Source organism: Balaenoptera ricei, chromosome 9 (genome assembly GCF_028023285.1).
Source record: "Balaenoptera ricei isolate mBalRic1 chromosome 9, mBalRic1.hap2, whole genome shotgun sequence".
NCBI classification, from domain to species: domain Eukaryota; kingdom Metazoa; phylum Chordata; class Mammalia; order Artiodactyla; family Balaenopteridae; genus Balaenoptera; species Balaenoptera ricei.
Window position 1 is genome coordinate 45825421 of NC_082647.1, and position 19116 is coordinate 45844536.

Sequence of the window (19116 nt, forward strand, 5' to 3'; positions counted from 1 at the left end):
TTTGTAGATTTTCTGATGATGCCCATCCTAATCGGTGTGAGGTGATAGCTCATTGTAGTTTTGATTTGCATTTCTCTAATAATTAGTGATGTTGAGCAGCTTTTCATGTGCTTCTTGGCCATCTGTATGTCTTCTTTGGAGAAATGTCCGTTTAGGTCTTCTGCCCATTTTTGGACTGGGTTGTTTCTTTTTTTAATATTGAGCTGCGTGAGCTGTTTATATATTTTGGAGGTTAATCCTTTGTCCGTTGATTCGTTTGCAAATATTTTCTCCCATTCTGAGGGTTGTCTTTTCTTCTTGTTTATGGTCTCCTTTACTGTGAAAAAGCTTTGAAGTTTCATTAGGTTCCATTTGTTTATTTTTGTTTTTATTTCCATTACTCTAGGAGGTGGATCAAAAAAGATCTTGCTGTGATTTATGTCAAAGAGTGTTCTGAAAGGGATTTTAAAAAATGGTGATTTGTTAAAAACTCTTATTGAGGTTCTGTAAGTTTGGTCATCATGTGTTTGGATCCTTTGGGTTTACAGAATTGAAAAGCCGAAAGCATTATCCCTGATGTTGCACACGGCAGACATTAGCCATCCAGCAAAAGCCTGGGAGCTCCACCATCGCTGGACGATGTCACTCCTGGAGGAGTTCTTCAGACAGGTACCTTGTTGCTCTGCTAACCACGCCCCCACTCCTGTCATCCATGGACATATCCTGAATTTTATATTTCAGCAACATTGTGATAAAGACTATTGCAATTACAGTCATCTTCTTTGTGGAGGGAGAGTTCACAGCTTTTTTTTTTTTTGGTCTTCTGGTCATGTGATATTTGAATCTCACCTAAATTCTGATTCTCGGAATGTTATGGTATTTCTATCCTATGCCAAAAAAAGAAAACATTTCCTTGTGGCAGTTTTTTGTCAAAATGTCATCTAAGGAATGCTTTTAATTTTTTGGGGTGGGGGGTTGGTGACCAAATGGCAGTCGCTTTAACTTGCTTCTCTGTTATAATTGGCTGGGTTGTTCCTTTCTAGCAGACAAACCCATGTTGTCAAATTCCAAAGCCGGGTGCGGCAATTTGAGGTCAAGAAATCACTAGAAGCTACTGTTCTAATTATATTTAAACTTAGTACATCCTAAGACACAGGTTGTGTTTTCTACAAGAATAGTGAGAGTCTTTAATGAGGTTACATTGCTTTAAATTTTTTTTAAAAAAAGGTGCATAGAAGTAGAGAAATAAAAAGGTAAATAAATGCGTAGCCCAAGGCTGCTGTCTTCTCAAACCCAGACTTGTGTGCTAAGCTCATCTCAAGAAGAGCTGCCATTAAATAACTGCTTCGAGATGTGAAGTCCTGAGATTGAAGGCAAGATGACATGTAGATTGTGGGACCTGAATTACAGTTAATTCAGATTAATACAGTTAATTCATTAATTCTTGTTAATTTACTGAGGGAGGTTACAGTACGGATTCAGAGACCTCTGAGATTCCATAAAACACTACATATTAACACCAGTCTCAACTTTGTCCTGTAAACTGACAAGAGGTGTACTCTTTCACTGGTTACTCAGATTTTTGGAAGCAAATTACTCTTATGATTACTCTTTTTCTTATGATTCTAGTTTGAATCGAGAAATTATAGAAGGCATTTCTGTGTTTGTTTTTTTCCTTCTGAAGCTGCACACAATATCCAGTAACAAAGTGGGACTAGAGTTAACAGAATATTAGGCAAAGTTCAGAAGGCCCTTTATTGGAATTTTTATTCCAACTGGTTTGTGGTCTGGAACTAATGAAATCACTCCTGTGGTTCCCAGTGGTCTCATCTGTGATTTGTTTTTTAGAAGGTGGGAGGATTTAAAGGAAGGTTGGACCAGATTTTTTCCTTAGTGTCCTTCCCACATTAAATGTTCTACAATTCCTTCATTCTGTCCAAGGGTGCACATCAACACGTGCACACACGTGTGCCCCCTTAAGCTGTTCTATGAATACGCCAGCAGGTACCTTATTCAGCATATGGCTGTTTCCCTTACATGGCCACTGCTTGGCCTCACAGAGTAGTTCTCAAGGGGAACCCAAGGGCGTGAGAGGAACTAGAGCTGTACAGGTGTGGCCATGCTGTATACACAAGAATGACTGCAAAATCATCCTTAATCGAGGGCTAATTTTGAGCCATTTTTCCACAAGTTACTTTTCTAATATTAATGAAAGAATTTTCTCTAAATCTCCACTTCCCTTATCATATGCTTTTTTTGATTATTGCTTTTGTAATAATACTCCCTATAACTAGGAATATTTAATCTATAGCCAGAGGTAAATCATCACTAACTCATATAAGTTTGAGGTATTGAAGTGATTCCATTTTTTAATTGTGAGAGAGTGAATATGAGAAATTACTTAAATATGTGAACATTTTTTCCCATTAAAGAAAAGCTTGTTTGCACAAACATAAGCTTGAATTGAAAGAAAATGTACCAGAGGCAATGTGAAAATAAGCATATTGAATTTCTTGCCAATTGGGAATGGAATGTTATCTCACTGGACTGGAACTATTTTTTAGCAATTATGATTCAGTAAATTATTTTTATTGACTTAATATTTTAACCCAGATGCCATAAGCCATGGTAAGTAACCCATGTAGGAGAAATGTTGCCTGAGTTCTTAACTATAGATTTTAAATTGGACAGTTCAAATGGGAAATCTCAATGGGACTGTAGAATCTTTGAAAAAATTACATTTAGAAGTTGGGTTATATTTCAAAATAAGGGCATAGCCTCAGTGCTGACAGACCAGACCTTCTATGCTTTGCTAAAAGAGTAGGTTACATCTTCAGTTTTACAACCATTTTTTACAAAATCCAAGCCACTGTCTCAAGTCTTTTACAATGAAATATTGACTTTAAGGAAGTATAAGTTTGCCTCTTTGGTGAATACATTTTGAGATTCATTTCCTTAGTATTGCTGTATATTTTTCAAACATCTCCTACAATTCTTTTGATTTCCTCTGTGTTTGTGGTTGTTTCCCCACTTTTGTTTATTTCCTATATCAGTGTTTTTTTCCTTTCTTCTGTATGAAATTAGCTAATCATTTGATTATTTGCTAATCTTTAGCTAATCTTTTTTATTTTATGATGTCAGTTACTGTTTTCATTTTTATTAATTCATTTCTTCTGCTTGAGTTTATTTTGTTCTTTTGCTAATTCCCTGAGTTGGATGCTCAATTCAATTATTTTCGTTCTGCCTGTTTGATGTTAGAAAATATAAGGCTAGGAGTTTGTGTTATCATGAATCTCGTAGGTTCTAATATGCAGTGTGTTCGCAATCCTTCTTTTCTAAATATTCTGTAATTTGGGTTTTGATTTCTCTATTGCCCAAAAGTTGCTTCAGATGGAGATGTTTGTTTATGTAATTTTCCAGTGGTAGTTTCCTTTACTTTCTACTTTTGTAATTAATTTGTGGCTTATTGAAATTTGATCAAAGGATTTTTTTCATTGTTTGGATCTTACTGTGAAACTCATTTGTCACCTACTATATAATCAATTTTTGTGAATGTTCATGGCTCTTGGAAAGTAGGTTTATTTTCTACTTGCAGGGTATAAAAATCAAAGAACACCAAGCACATCCACCTTATTAATTATGTCATTTAAGTATTTTATATATTATTTTAAAAAATTTGATCTATCATGGGCTGACAGGTGTTTCTATTATTTTCATTTTCTATGTGGTATAGTTTTTGCTTCATGCATGTCAATTCTGTGTTATTTGTGTTCTTGGATATTCATAATTGTTAGATTTTCATAGTTTACTGTACGTTTATCATTATAAAGCCCGCTTCTTTGTCTTATCTAATGCTTTTACCTAGAATTCAAATTCGGCTCATTTTAAGAAGAGACTCTTGGCTTTGCACAACTTTCTACTTTAACCTTTTCAGAGACGCTTTGATTTGGGTGTGTCTTTTAAACACTGTATATAATTGAGGTTTTTTTATGAGTCAATCTAAGATTCTTTTATTATTTGAAATCAGCCATATTAACATCTATTGAAATGACAGGCATCTTTGCTCTTAGGTGCTGTCATATTTTATATTATGATTTCTGTTTGTGTGGCTTCTTTTTAAATCTTTCACTATATTGGTGGTACCATCTGCTTTGTTATGTTTTTATTTCTTCTGATGACTTGGAAGTTTTATATTATGTTCTAGTGGCTAAGTTGATAATGAAAACTTTACATCCTCTATTTATTTAGATAGTATCTATTGCCTCCCTGCAATAGTAAACTTCTACCTCCTCTTGCTGCTTCCCCAACACCTCGTTGTAACTTGCTTAATTCTTGTAGTCTGTACCTTTGTTATTTAAATAGAGCTCTATTCCTTTATATATCAGGTTTAAATGGTATATTTGCACCCCCATTTTTAACGCATAAGAAGGACAGCACTTATTCATAACTCCCAACACCTTTCCCATTTTCCTTTCGTAATATAACTAATTCATTGTTACTGTTTGTTGGCTATATTATTTCTAAATTCTTAATATTTTCTAAGTGAGCATTCTATCTCGTATACTATATGCTGTTTACAAAAAACACACCCAAAACAATGTGACCCAGAAAAGTGGAAAATAAACAAATTTGGCAAAGGCATAATTCTCCAGTTGTTCTTGTCCTGGCTCTACTCAGTGCTGGCACTTTGGCCATGGTTGATCCATTCATCTATTGGTTGGTCAAAGTTGTTCCTTGAGTGGTTTCTTCTAGAAGTGCTAAAAACCACATTTTTGTGTGTTTGCAAGTTTTTCTACTGCTGTTATAGTTGGGTCACAGTTTGCTTGGGTAAGACTTTTTTTGAATCAAACCTTCTTTCCCTGAGGTCCTTTTTAGATTTTGTTCAAATGTCTTCCACCTATGAATGTTGTTATGGAGAGGTTGGAGGGCATGCTAGAATTACTTCCACGTCTAGGTGATATATCTTTTTGCTTATGTGCCCTAAGGATAATTTCTTTACCTTTGAAGCCCGGTGACATTACTAGGATATATTTCAATAATGATTGGTCTATAATAGCTTTTCTTGGGACCTGGCGTGCTCTTTTTCTGTGCAGATTCAAGTTACATTCATTAAATCTTTAATGATTTCCTTTTCCATTTGTTTTTATTTGTTTCCTTCTTTAGGAAAAACAGTTATTCATATGTTGCCTCTCTTGTTTTTCTTCCATGTCTGTTATTTTCCTTTAAATCTTCTTTAACTCTCTGATCAGTGGTATTTTTTTCAGTCCTGAACTCGATGTCCCTTAATGTGTTTTTATCCAGAATAACTCTCCTTTGTGTGGCTTCCAACACAATCTTCATTTATATGATGGTTCTGTTTTTCTTTTCCATATCTTCCCTGAGCTCTGCTAGCTCCTGGTTCCCTAAGCCCTGGTTCTTGATAATTTCAGGAGTTTCTTTCTGATCATGGCAGTATGTTTGGTCATCACTTGGTGGCACTGTTTTTTCTGGTGAATGTTCCCTATCTGTTATTTTTATTTTTCTGTTCCTTTATTAATTTTTTTTCTTTTCATGTGAAATATCTTTTCATAAGTTTTTTTTTTCTCCTGGTAGTGGTGATAGTGCTGCCTCCTCTTTCTCCCCCCCTCTTTCCCCCCCCCCCTTTCTCCTCCCCCTCTTCTCATTCTCCTCCCTTCTTCCTTCTTCTTCTTCTTCATTTTATTATTATTTACTATCTTTGAGTGAAATGCATTATTTTTTGACCAACTATTTGCAGGAGATATGTGCCAGGGAGAAACTGGAACAGCAATATTCTAAGTTCCATGGTTTATAATGAGGCTTCTATGACATGGGGTGTGTGTGTGTGTGTGTGTGTTAGCCTTTACTTCTTCCTGGTTGGCAGTAGGCAACAGTTGTAGGACTGCTCACAGTTCAGTCTCTGTCACCCACCCACTCTCTTGCCATGCTTGTGTGTTTTCTCATTCAACATTTTCTTCTCTACTATTCCTTGGAGCTAAATAGGGTGCAGAGTAGCTCCTCACACCAGCGCTAACTCTTTCTCTGGTTTTCCCATGTAATGGATGTGGGGTACTTTTCCTATCTGAGTGAACTTTGGAAACCTCTATTCTTCAAGCTTTATCTGAGGTCTGCAGCCATAGGCCTCTTCTCTGGGCATCTTACCTCACCCCTCCCGGATATTCACAGCATTTTGCAGCCATTCCTCACGTAGTTTTGATTTGAGATTACAGATTTCTCCTAATATTCATTTGTGTTTCTGTTGTTTGTCATTCTCCTCTTTTGAGAAGATAATTTCTGAGAGGGAAGAGCAAAGATGTCTTTACTATGCTTATCTTAAATCCAAAAATCATAATAATTTTCTCATACCTCATATTTGTAACTTCTTCCTCTGGGAAAGAAGAATGTATATTGCTTCATTTTGTTCAACTTGATGCTTTTGTTGCCTCCCTAATCAAATACCTTTTCTTCAGTCTACCTGGAAACACTTGCTTGAGATGTCACCTAACAGTCTTTTGAAGCTCTTGCATTGAGAGATGCCGTCTGCCCTGTGAACTTCCAATACAGAAAGAACCTTTGTTTCTCTTAATTGGTTTGCTGCTTACAGATAGCTGCTGTAACAAACAAATGCCCACATGTATAACAGTACACATAAAACGGAATTTTATCACCCACTCATGTAAAGTACTGACAAGTGTTTCTTGATTGGCAGATGGTTTACAATAAGCAGTGATTTTAGATCCAGACTCTACCATCTACATGGCTTCCATGGTGCTTATCTACATCAAGCCAGCAAAAGAAGGGAGGACATAGAAACATAGGCATAGGTGATTTTATAGGCCAGAACTGTGGTGGAAATACATCCCCTCTCCTCCTGTTTTATTATCTAGCACAAACTGGCACAGATTCTGGGAATCGTAGTCTAGCTGTGTGGACAGGAAATGGAGGGTGGTGGTGGTTTGTGAACAACTAACTGCCTAATTGCTCTCCTAGCTTGCTTGTGATAAATGTCCAAGTGACCAAAGGAACTTGAGTGTTTCTAACCAAATTCATCTTTTCATTCATTCAACTAACGTTCATTGTGTTCCTTTTGTAGATCGATTCTGTGACCTTATCAGTCAGTTATCTTAACCCCTACCACAAGAATGATAGTTATTTATTTTTCTGCACTGTCTTGGAAGAAAAAAAAATGAGTTCCTTTAAAAAAAAATCATTTGTGCTGACTGAGACTTTCCCCCTTTTTTGAAAATATGGACCTCTTTAACAAAGAGGAAGGTGTATGAATAATTCCACAAGGGCCAGTAGTTAAAGAGTTGTACAATATTGTATCAGTCAAGCTGGATTCGCCTGTAGAAGTACATTCTTCTGTATTACTTTCCGTGTATATTTTCCAATTTATAAATGTATCTGTCCTCCAGAGGGAATTCAGGGACCACTATCTTAAAATAGGTTTTTAGTAGTTGGTAGTAATAGTTAATTAAATCCAAAAGGTGTAAGTGATGTGTGGATGTGGGTATTGACAAGTCCATGGGATAAGAAGTTGCTTAATATCATGCACTTTTTCAGTAATAAAATCCAAATTAACGCATACATCTTAATAGTCAAGTGGTTAGTGTTCTTCTAAGCCACACCCATTAAAATGCACCAACAAAACAACTTATATCCCTGCTTCATAGGGAATAAGAGTGGGTTTTATTTGTGTTAGCTTAGCTAGCCCACTAAACCAGCTACACAACAACAATTTATGTTATAAATCCTCTTCCTTCTCGTCACACTGCCCAAGTAGAAATAGCTTTGGAGTAAGTTATTTTCATCATGCCACTTGAGAGATAGAGCAGCCCTCAGCAAGGCGTACTCAGAAACAGAGGGACCATTGTGTCCCATGGGCTGTTCATACAGGAAAGAGTACAGAAGGAACTAAGCCACTTCAGGACTGTTCCTGAGACCCTTGGGTGTCCCCAGAGCCAATTGTGACCCCCACTATTCAGCTTCCTCAGGCGCCCATTCCTTTTCCTTCTTTTCAATAGATCTTAAATGTGCATGTGAACTAGCATCCTTTCTCTTTGGTAACATGCCTTAGAAAGAAAAAGCATTCCGTTTTTGAACTTTGGTTGTCGAATTAGGTTATTACTCTTTATTTACTATAGGTTCATTGGCGATATTTATTATAATCAGAGTGTAACAATTAGATGTAACAAGTTCACTAAAAGTTTCTCAGATCACTTAGATGGTAGAAATATCTACTGGGAAACAATAATTGTTATTTTAATTTATTTATATACATTTTCTCACTTAATCTTCATTGTTACTTGATGACATAGGGATTATTATCCCACATTTGAATTGAATGTGTGGGACTTCCCTGGTGGTGCAGTGGTTAAGAATCCGCCTGCCAATGCAGGGGACACGGGTTCGAGCCCTGGTCCGGGAAGATCCCACATGCCGCGGCGCAACTAAGCCCATGCGCCACAACTACTGAGCCTGCGCTCTAGAACCCGCGAGCCACAACTACTGAAGCCTTCGCACCATAACTACTGAAGCCTGTGTGCCTAGAGCCCGTGCTCTGCCACAAGAGAAGCCACCATGGTGAGAAGTCCGTGCACTGCAACAAAGAGTAGCCCCCGCTCACCACAACTAGAGAAAGACTGTGAGCAGCAACGAAGACCCAACACAGCCAAAAATAAATAAATAAATTTATTTTAAAAAAATTGAAATGTGGAGAGAGAATATAAACTTCCTATGATCACACAGGTGGCGGGAGCAAGGCCAGATTCAAGCCCAAGTCAGTAGCCATTAACCTGGGCAGATTCTTTTCTGTTAAATTGAATCAGCACAACCTTGCGGCTCTCAGAGGGGTGACACATTTTCCCTTTCCTCTGGGCGTGTGACTGAAGTATTGCGCTCTGGTTCAGAACGGTTTTTAAAAATCATCTCCATCATTATTTAGACTTTCCATAGCACTTGCTTATTATAGTCTTGCTTTTTGGTGAGATTGAGAACATATTGGCCAGAGAATCATGTTTTATTATTGTCTAACTTGATAAACACAAGCAATTATTTACTCCGCTTCTTTTTCGTTCCACTTTTCATCATCATTGAGCCCTGCAGTGAAGACCCCAGAAGCACTTATTCCAGTTGTGTATGGCTTTAGGTAGCACTTGGAGAATGAGTTCAAATCAGTCCAGTTAGAATTGGTGTCCTAGACACTCCCCACGACTGGGAGGGGTTTGCTGGCTCAAGAAAGGCTGCAGGTCAGCCCAGGGCAACTGGAGAACATACAAGAATTCTGACTGCTGTGCTGGCTCTAGGCCACAGGACGTGTTGCTTTTCTTATTTTCCTTGGGGGACCTATTGCTGTCTGACGAGGCTTTCTATACAATAGCATGCACCTTTGCAGTTGGATGGAATGATTGGACCCCAGAGGGCTTCAGCCTCTTGGTGTCTTTTATGCAGAGGAGCAGGGCCCAAAAGGACATATTACATAATGTAATTGGAATAATTAAAATAAAGACCAGTGGCCTTTGTGGCAGCTGAAGTTGTGAAATAAAATCTGGGCAGCTCAGCCTGTTGTTGTTAATTTACTTTGACCTCCTGTTTTTCTAGGGTGATAGAGAAGCAGAGCTGGGGCTGCCTTTTTCTCCTCTGTGTGACCGAAAGTCCACCATGGTTGCCCAGTCACAAGTAGGTACGTGTTTGCCAATCCATTGGATGGAACGAGAAACCAGAGAGGAGTGTCTGGAAGTAAGCTCAGGTGCTCCCGGTGATTCTTCAGCTGGGAACCTGGCTCCATTCCGCTTGCTGTGCTCATGGCTTTGGCTGGTTGGGCTGATGGAGCAGCTCTCCCCATCCTTCTCCCTGGAGTGTAGCTGGTTCCCAGGAAGATTAGACAGTGACACTCTGCTGTCTCCATCATTCCCTGCCAAGAGAAAAAGGGACCTTAACACTAAGGCAATGACAAGAATTAGCGGTGGGAAGCCCATTGTATTTCAGTCTCTCCATTCTGCATGCAATACCAGAAGTTTCCTCAGTGATGCTTCCTCTGGCCCTGTTTCCAGGACAGCACCATTTCCTGGATGACCCTACTTCCAGGAATGGCTCTTTAAAAATGTTTCCTTCCCCTTCCTTCTTTCCTCCCTTCCTTCCTCCTCTCTCCCTCCGTCCTCCCTCCCTTCCTTCCTTCCTTTAAAAAAAAATTTAGCACCTTTTTTTTTTTTTTTTGGTAAAGATAACTTTTACACTGCTAATAACCATAATATATGGGCATTACAGAATTCTTCAGGTGTGAGGGAGGGTACCAGTGCCATACATAAATGTCATCAGTGATCTCCACCTTGGAAGAGTCTGAAATCATTCAAAAAATAAATTCAACAAAGATTTATTGATTTTTTTCTACTTGTGTTTTGGGGGCTTATTAATTTTTTTTCATATTAATATATTGAGTTCCTGTTAGGTGTAGGGCACTGCTAGGCACTGTAACAGATGTTATAAAAAAACAAAGACAAATTATACATGGTGTCTGCTCCCAAAGACATTGAACCAGTATTGGGTGGTAGGCAAGAGGTTGAGAAAACAAAATCTATTAGATTGTTACAATGCTAAGGTAGAGATTGTACGTGGTACAGTGAGATACAGAACAGAGCTTGTGAACATTAGACCCAGAAAGACTTGTTTAAAGGTAATATTTGAGTTGAGTCCTAGGAGATAAGTAGGCAGTGTCTAGGCAAATGGTGATATGTGTTAGAGGTGGATAGGGGTGGGTGGAAGAAAATTGCAGACAAGGATCAACATATACTAAACAAGGAAATTTAAAACAGTATAGTATTGTCGGGGAATTAATTACAAATAGTTCCATTTGGCTGGAGCAGTAGGTAGGGAGTAGGATGTGGTGAGGGACATGTTTGGAGAGAAAATCAGGTCCAGATTAGGAATACCGTGTGCTTATACTTTCCTGTAGGAAATGAGGGCACAGCTAAAGAATTTTAAGTAAGGTTAAAACTATATATTAAATTGATGTTTTAGAGTAAGAATCAGCAAACTATAGCCTGTGGGCCAAATCTGGCCCACTGCTTGGTCTTGTGAATAAAGATTTATTACAACACAGTTAAGCTCATTCATTTGCATATTGTCTATGGCTGCTTTTGCACTACAGTGGCAGAGTTAAGCAGTTGTATGACAAACTCCTTTGCTTAGGTTTTGTATATGGCCCACAAAACCTAAAATATTACTCTCTGGCCCTTTACAGAAAAGGTTTGCCAATCCCTGCTTCAGAAAGATTTCTCTATCAGTAGTATGGAGGATTAATTGGGAGGGTTTTGAGTAAGACTAGAGACAAGGGCTCCAGCTGGTGCTTCCTGCAATGTTACAGGGAGGAGATGTTGAGTATCAGAGCTAAGGCAATACAGGAGAGAGGTAGCATATAAAACATTAAGCATTCAGCTGGATGCAAGGCTAAGATAAAGGCAGCAATCTAGATTAAGTGGTTGAGCCATGTCCCATTTACAAGGATTGGAGGGAAAGCTGATGAGTTAGTTTGGGTTTGGACATGTTGAATGAATTTAACTTGTGAGAAAAAAAAGGTGAAAATACTGTCATCAAACACTTCAATTTCAGCTTAAAATTATACGGCAATTAACTGCAATTCAAATTTGGCTATCAGTGTTTCTTTATCAGGACACTACTGGTATTTGCTTGGGACAATTCTTGTCTTGCCAATTACATTACAGGATTTTTAGCATCCTTCACTGCTGGGCATTAAATGCCACTATCACTTCCACCTTGGTCATGGTAAAAACCAAATAAGCATTTGTATATTTCCAAACACTATATTTCCTTTGACTGGTATTTAGTTTCATGTGGCTGTGTAATGAGTTATCACCCTTAGTTCCACATTCTGTATTTTCTCCTGATGTGTCGCAGAACACTTGGGTATTTTTGAACTGTTGAGACAGTCAGTCTAGCCCAGCATCAACTATCTCCCCAGCATGGTGATCTCTCAAAGGTATAGTTCCAGATCTGACCCTTCTCCTAGTTTCCAACCCTGTTTCTTCCAATTCTTTTGACCCTCTTCCATCTGGATAGGTCCCTGGTACCTCAAGTCAGCAAATCTAAGACCAAGCCCACCATCTTCCTCCCCAGTCATGTTCTCCCCCATTGTCCCTGTTCTCTCTGCCTTCCTGTTGGAAGTCTCTGACAGATCCCACCTAGAGGCAGGACCACCTCCCGCTGTGCATGTATCTGTGCCTCCATCACATTCTCACCTTAAAATGGCACTGGATCTCGCCTTCCTTACCTTGCCTTTGAGCTATTGCAACAGCTTCTAAAATGAGTTTCCCAGCCTCAGCCCCTATTGCTCTCTCCCTTCCCATCCATCTTGCCAGATTAACTTTCCCAGATAACATCAGAAAAAAATCTTATTACAATGCTGCCCAGACATCTCAAGGGGCTTCTAGTGCCTATCTAAATCCTAACCTTTAGCCTGATACTTAAGAAGCTCCCTCCTGAGCTGATAATGACCTGCCTCCCCAGGCTTTCCCTTTCTGATTTCAAAAGAATCCCTACGCCCCAGTCATTCTCCAGACACATCCTGCACTTTTCCCCATCCTTGTCACTTTGCTTATTTCACCCCCTGCATCTAGAATGAATACCCTTAAGGGCTCAGCTCAAACATCACAACCTCCATGATGCTGTTTGCAGCCTTCTCGGTGGGAGGGAAAATATCCTCCCTCCCTTACCTTCCCAGGGGCCTTTATTTGGGCTTCTCCTTTAGCCCTTTCCATTTTTGTGCTCATTTAATTCCTCCTATAAGCTTCCAAGGGCAGGCAGGTTGTGTTACACATCTTAAGTCTTTTATGCAGCACCTATTACATCGTTTTTTTACATAGTAGATGTTGAACTTGCATTTTTAAGCCCTTTATTGAACTATCTCCTAAAAAGTTATAGGAAGGTTATGTAGGAGAAATGGAACTGACTCATGATATTCAAAACAAGGAATATATTAAATGATTAAGACCAACCTATTCTCTCCTAATCTGATCTGGCGCTCCTGTGAAGATGAATTTTAAAAGAAAGATACAACCCATCAGTTGGCATGGGAACATATGGAAAGGCCCAAGTTAATATGCAGTTCCTCTGAAGTTTTGCTGTTTCTCTTCAGGCTTCATTGATTTCATTGTGGAACCCACCTTCACTGTGCTCACGGACATGACAGAAAAGATCTTGAGTCCACTAATTGATGAAACCTCTCAAACTGGTGGGACAGGACAGAGGCGTTCAAGGTCAGTGCTGAATCTTGAAAGCTGAGGGTCAGGGTGGCCTGTCCATGGGGATAGACTTCTTCTGGAAGAGATGGGGGTGGTACTTCATTATTATGTTCATCCTACCTCCTCCTTATAAAAGATAAAAGGAGGACTCAAAGTTGTACTCTCTGTACTCTCCAGGCTGGCCTGTAAGAGGGTGACCAGGGTCTAGGTGATGACCAGCAGGTTCCCAGTACCAACCCCCCACCCCCCATTCTCTCTTTTGGCGGCTTTGCTCACAACCGCATCAGTCACTGCACTTTACCTGCTGTGCCCAGAGAGTCCTTGCTCCCCATACTCCAAAAGGAAAGTACCACTGATCAGAGTTACCACAAGAAATGAAACTGACTTTCATTTCTAGGTTCAGGAAGAAAATAGAAAAAAACTGAAATTTTACATCACCTTCTGCCACAACTTCACTATATTGAGGGTAGTTTAGTAGTCAAAGAGCACAGCCTCTGGAGTCACAATCCTGGATTAAACATTCCTGATTCCATTACTTATTAGCTGTGCCATCTCAAGCAAGTTGCCTCAGTTTCCCCATCTGAGAAAGCATGGATTATACTCATAGGTTTAAGGATTAAATGAATTATTTAATCTCCGTAAAGCCCTTATAACAGGGTCCAGCACAGAGGAAGTGTCAGCTACAATAAAGCTAATGCTCAGTCTTTACTAGTAGTATTACCAGTAGTACAACTCTCCCCTTCTCCTCGTCCATGCAAAACCTTGGGCTTTGTCATAAAGGAGAGAAATGTAATGAAGAAAAAGAAGAAAAGAGCAAGAGATGGAGTAAATAGGAGGAAGAAAGGCAAGAAGAATATTAGGACGGTGGGACCCCAGGGATGCTTAAGGTGGAGGGACCCAGTCAAGGCTGCTAACAAGGAGGACAGAAGCCCCCTGCCCGAGTCCCACAGCTCCACAGCTCTGCCGGCGCTGGGCTGAGACCTGCCCTACTTATCTAATCAATCTTGGTTGTCATTCAGTGGATTTGCATTTGTGTCAGTCACTACTGTAGCTACCTGGAAGTGTGTGATACTTTAAAGTTTCCCAGAAGGATGGCACTTTCTGTATTATAATATTATATATATTACTGTATTCCCTACGTTTAAAGCTGAAAATGATATCATCTTTAAAAAGGTCTCCTGCATGACCGATCCCCCACTATCTCCATGCTGTCTGTGCCTCTCCACCTTCCCCAGGAACATAAGGAAATCACCTTACTCTGGCCTTGGGGATCCTGGGATCAGAGGATCTTGACTTCAGGGGGAGGGAGAGCTGGAAAGAAAGAGGACCAAGTGACTGGGTAACTTGGAAAAGTGGTCAGTGTGGAGGCAGGTGGGTGAACTGTGGAACCAAGTAGAAGTTAAGTTTAAATGCATTAATTTCCGAAAGTCAAAGGCAGAGAATTCTTGTGTGGGGAACCTAGTCATATGGAAAAAGAACATCTGAAATATGGGGACTATGGGGACGATCAATAGTCATGAGGCTGAAATCTTGGGGTTTTTTTTTTCCTGCTGAATATGGAGACTTTCCCAGCTGTTGAATATGGAAAATAGGAATTACAAAGCTCAGGCCCCAGGAATTTCACGACAGTAACTTGCTGAGTGTTAACCACTCTTCTCTTAGGCTTGTTTATCGGCACACATTTTCCAAACACTAACCCTCCTCTTCCGTATGGTTTTTTTTTTTTTTTTTAATTTTTGAATTTTATTTTATTTATTTTTTTATACAGCAGGTTCTTATTAGTTATCTATTTTATACATATTAGTGTATGTATGTCAATCCCAATCTCCCAATTCTTCCGTATGGTTTTTTTTGTCCTCCAGTTTGAACAACATCAGTTTGGCAGATGCAAAGCGATCAGGTGTCAAGAGCTCTGGCTCAGAAGGAAGTGCCCCAATCAACAATTCGGTCATCCCTGTTGACTGTAAGAGTTTTAAAACCACTTGGACTGAGGTGGTGCACATCAATCGGGAGAGATGGAGGGCCAAGGTGCCCAAAGGTAACGTGTTGCTGGGGAATATTATCCAAACCACTCAGACCCGCTTACAAAGCAAGGCACTGCCACCCCTGATTTATAGGTGTTGCAAATGAAGCACAAACTCAGGATATAAATTCAAATTGCTGAATGTTAGGATCGACCATCTTTTGATCTTCATCATATCTAACACTCAGTGCACGAGAGAATGAGGCTGACCACCAAGCTTCCTGACAGCGTGACCTTTGTGCTATATGACCAGAATCTTCTCGGAATGAAGATTCTACAGAGAATGGGTGTTGCTATTTCTTGGTTTCTGCTAGGCCATTTTGTCATTCTTATTTCATGTCATGCGGCACATTTTTGAAGCCTTTATTCCTTCTTTTATCTAAATGAAGTCTGGCCAGTAGCCACCTCGGCCATTATGTTGGGATAGAAGGGGCTTTAATCCCCTTACATGCATTTTTATCCTACATGTTCTCAATTTCTCTTCAGCCATTACTCAGGCTAACCTTCTAAGATGAAGGTAATGTGCAGGTTAACAGAAATTTGAAGACAGAAAAGTCATCACTCTTGGTACTAGAAACAAACAAACAAAAAACCCTGAAATCCATTCTTTGAAAGCTGAAATTCATTTGCTCATATGCATGTTTGTGTTTATTGAGCATGTGCTACATGATTCGTACATACTACAGGCTCATGCTATAGTCTAGGTAGGAACACATCCCTGAGGTAAGTCTTAGGAAGCTGTGATGCCTGATTCCAGAGAGGACACAGTCGTGGATGGCTCTAGAGCTCAGCAGGGAGACTGATCTCAATGGGGTTTGTGGAGGTGAGCCTTCAATAACAGTCAGTTTTTGCCAACGTCTATTGAATGCCTACCGTATGCCAGGCTCTGTACTCTGTGTTATTCACAGAGGTGAATAACAGACATCCATGTCCTCAAAGCTCGCAGTCTCCTGGGTAGGGACAGGGAGGCATTTGTACAGAGTTTCTTTCAAAGTAAGAACGGGAGTTCAGTTGAAGCCTTGCACTCATCGCCAGCACCTACTGGCCCCGAGCCCCAGACACTCATTATAGGCAAGGAAAGTTTTATCTCTGGTCACAGCATCCCACACTTTTATCCACCCAGTGTCTGCACAAGTGAGAAGAAGAGTAGGAGTAGACAGGCACAGCACATTCTGGCAGTCTTGGTCCTCAAACATTGGGGGCAGGGGGCTACTTCTAGTGTGGAAGAGATGAGACCTCACTGCTGGAGTTATGCAAAGGCCAACATTGTGTCCTGTCCAAGTGGCTGCTCAGTGCAGGTGGGGCAAAGGGTTTATCTTTACGACTCTTTGAAGGCATAATTGGGCCCTTAGCATTTGGGGACAGAGGTTGCATCCTGAGCTCTGGAGGGAGCCAACGGCTCTTCCATATTTTAGGTGTGGCCTCTCACAGTCTATTCAGATGCTTTAAACATTGAAATCCTCCCTGTTGGCAGGCAGTGCAAGCAGCAATGGTAGCTACTGCATCATTTCAAAGAAGCACTCTCATAATCAATTACACTCATTAACACTTGAAAATTCAGTTCCTGACAACACGCAATTGAAAGTGGTACTTCAAAATAATTTGTTTACAGTTATCTGGCTTACTAAAATTACCTTCTGAAACTAATCACCTGGGGGAGCATTAGACAGTTTCTTTTCTAGGAGAAAATTAGCCCTTTAAAAAGAACAGATAAATAAGCACTAATAGTTTTTAAATATGTGAGGTATGCTGATAGAGATAGTCTTAAGCTAACTTGTCCCTAACCTTGGTTGGGGTGCTTGAGAAGGCATCTTGTAGCTAGGATTTGAAGGATGCCTGGGGTTGAGCCATGAATTTGGAAAGGGAGAACAAGGAAAAAGGGGTAGACAAAGGCACACATATATTTCGTGGGAGGATAGTTTGGGTATCAAAGCAAAAGTTAGTTGGGGAAAGAGAGAATTGAATCCCTACTTGCCCTGTGCTCTTTGGCAAATTCAGGCAGAGTCTTTGAGAAAAATTCCCTTTGGGGGATGATAATAGACATCACAGAGTTGATGAAAAGAACAGAAATTAAATATGTAAAGCACTGAAAACACAGCCTGCACATGTTTAGTGCCCGATAAGTAGTAGCTGTTATTTTGAAAAACTGGAAAAGAAAGTTAGAAGTTTGAATGCAAAGTTAAGAAGGTGGTGGTCAAAATACCAACCTATAATTAATATTTTATAACATTTTCAGCTTCCCAGTAATGCCGTTGGCTGGTTGGCTGGTGTTAAGAAATTCAGTTTGTATCTGTTTTTCCATTGGAGATTGGTTTGTGCTATACTATTCCAGGCTGTTTTGCTCATGATTCTTTTTTACCAGAAAACCCCAATTTCAGCAAAGGCTGCCCTGCATGGGGCACTTGAATGTATGTTGTTATTAAATTGATCAGAAATGGAATTGGATCTAAAGTCTTAGTTTTATTAATCAACCTGATTTACAAAAGCTAGCTAGGCCAGAATGCATAGTTGTTAGGAAAGATTGAATCAGTATTTTTTTTTTACAGCTCTTAGGGCTGAAAATCATTATTCCCAAACAAAGATATGTAGGTATAACAATTTGCAAGTCTGATAAATATTGATCAGTTTCCATGCAGGATTTAATACTTTTTAAACATTTTTTTCTGGTGTAAGAATAGTAGGTGTTTAGGTTACCATGCTGAAATATAAACAAAATATATAAAGAAGAAAATAAAAATCACTCTCCAGCCAAAACAATAAATTTCAATTTACTGTTGAAATTCTGATGTAATTCTTTTTAATTTGATTTTCTGTGCATATTTATAAGTAAAAATTTCCCCTTAAGTTGAGATTATAGAGTAATATAGTGTTTTCCGCCTCTATTTCTATTTTGCAGATTTTATTCTGATACTGAATATTCTTAGAAAATATGATGTAAATGGCTACATTGTTTGGAATACCATAGTTGAACCATTTCTCTGTTACTGAGCATTTTGGTTTCCAGTTCTTCATTATTGTATATAACATTGTTATGAACATACAAGTTCAGCAGTCTTTGAGCCTACATCTGATTATTTAGGGTAAATTTCTAGATATGGAATTCCTCTGTCAAAGTAGATGAAAAATTCTAAAGCTCTTGATGTATATTATCAAATTTCTTTCTGGAAAGTTTTTTTTTAAACCGTGTTCTCTTTCAGTAGAAGTATAGTGAGTGTGCCATTTCCCTATATTTTCCCCCTTTATTTTTCTCATTGGGATGTTTATATTTTTATTACTGATTAATAATAACTTTTTATATATTAAGAATAGTAATTCTTCAGTTGACAAACTGTCTTGCAGTTTCTGCCCTACCTCTGTCCAGTTAGTTAGTTTGTCATATATTATACCTTTTAACTTTATGTTTTTTAAAAACATATCCTATTTTTATTTTACTACAGATTATCTTCATATTTTTTATTGAATTATGTCTCTATCAATGTAAATATGAAATAGTATATAATGATACTCCTTTGCAAGTGCTGAGAAGTTTATTGAATTTTTAAAAATTTCCTCCATTGTCACTCAGTTTTTATTGAAACAAAAGATTTTCAACCTAGGCGATTGTAAGTAAATAGCTATTTTACAATTAACTTATTCTTTAATATTATTTTAAAAATTTGCATCATGTTTTATATCTAGCTTAACAATTATTTTTATTTAACACTATGATGTACTAGTTTTACTGACATCATTAACATATTTTCCTCATTCTGAGATTTTTTTGTTTTTTGGCCCCGCTGCTCGCCTTGCAGAGTCTTAGTTCCCCAACCAGAGATTGAACCTGCTTCCTCGGCAGTGAAAGTGCAGAGTCCTAACCACTGG

The 19116-nt window shown here is 39.0% G+C and overlaps 1 protein-coding gene across 8 annotated transcripts in view; it reads left to right on the plus strand.

The window, feature by feature from the left end:
- The window catches only part of PDE1C (phosphodiesterase 1C), a 522865-nt gene that overhangs the window by 445954 nt on the left and 57795 nt on the right, over positions 1 to 19116 (plus strand). For all 8 annotated transcript variants that reach the window (XM_059932718.1, XM_059932721.1, XM_059932720.1 and 5 more), the window contains 4 exons: positions 528 to 648; positions 9577 to 9658; positions 13127 to 13247; positions 15095 to 15270. In XM_059932718.1, coding sequence (XP_059788701.1) covers positions 528 to 648; positions 9577 to 9658; positions 13127 to 13247; positions 15095 to 15270 — 500 coding nt within the window. The remainder of the gene's footprint in view (positions 1 to 527; positions 649 to 9576; positions 9659 to 13126; positions 13248 to 15094; positions 15271 to 19116) is intronic.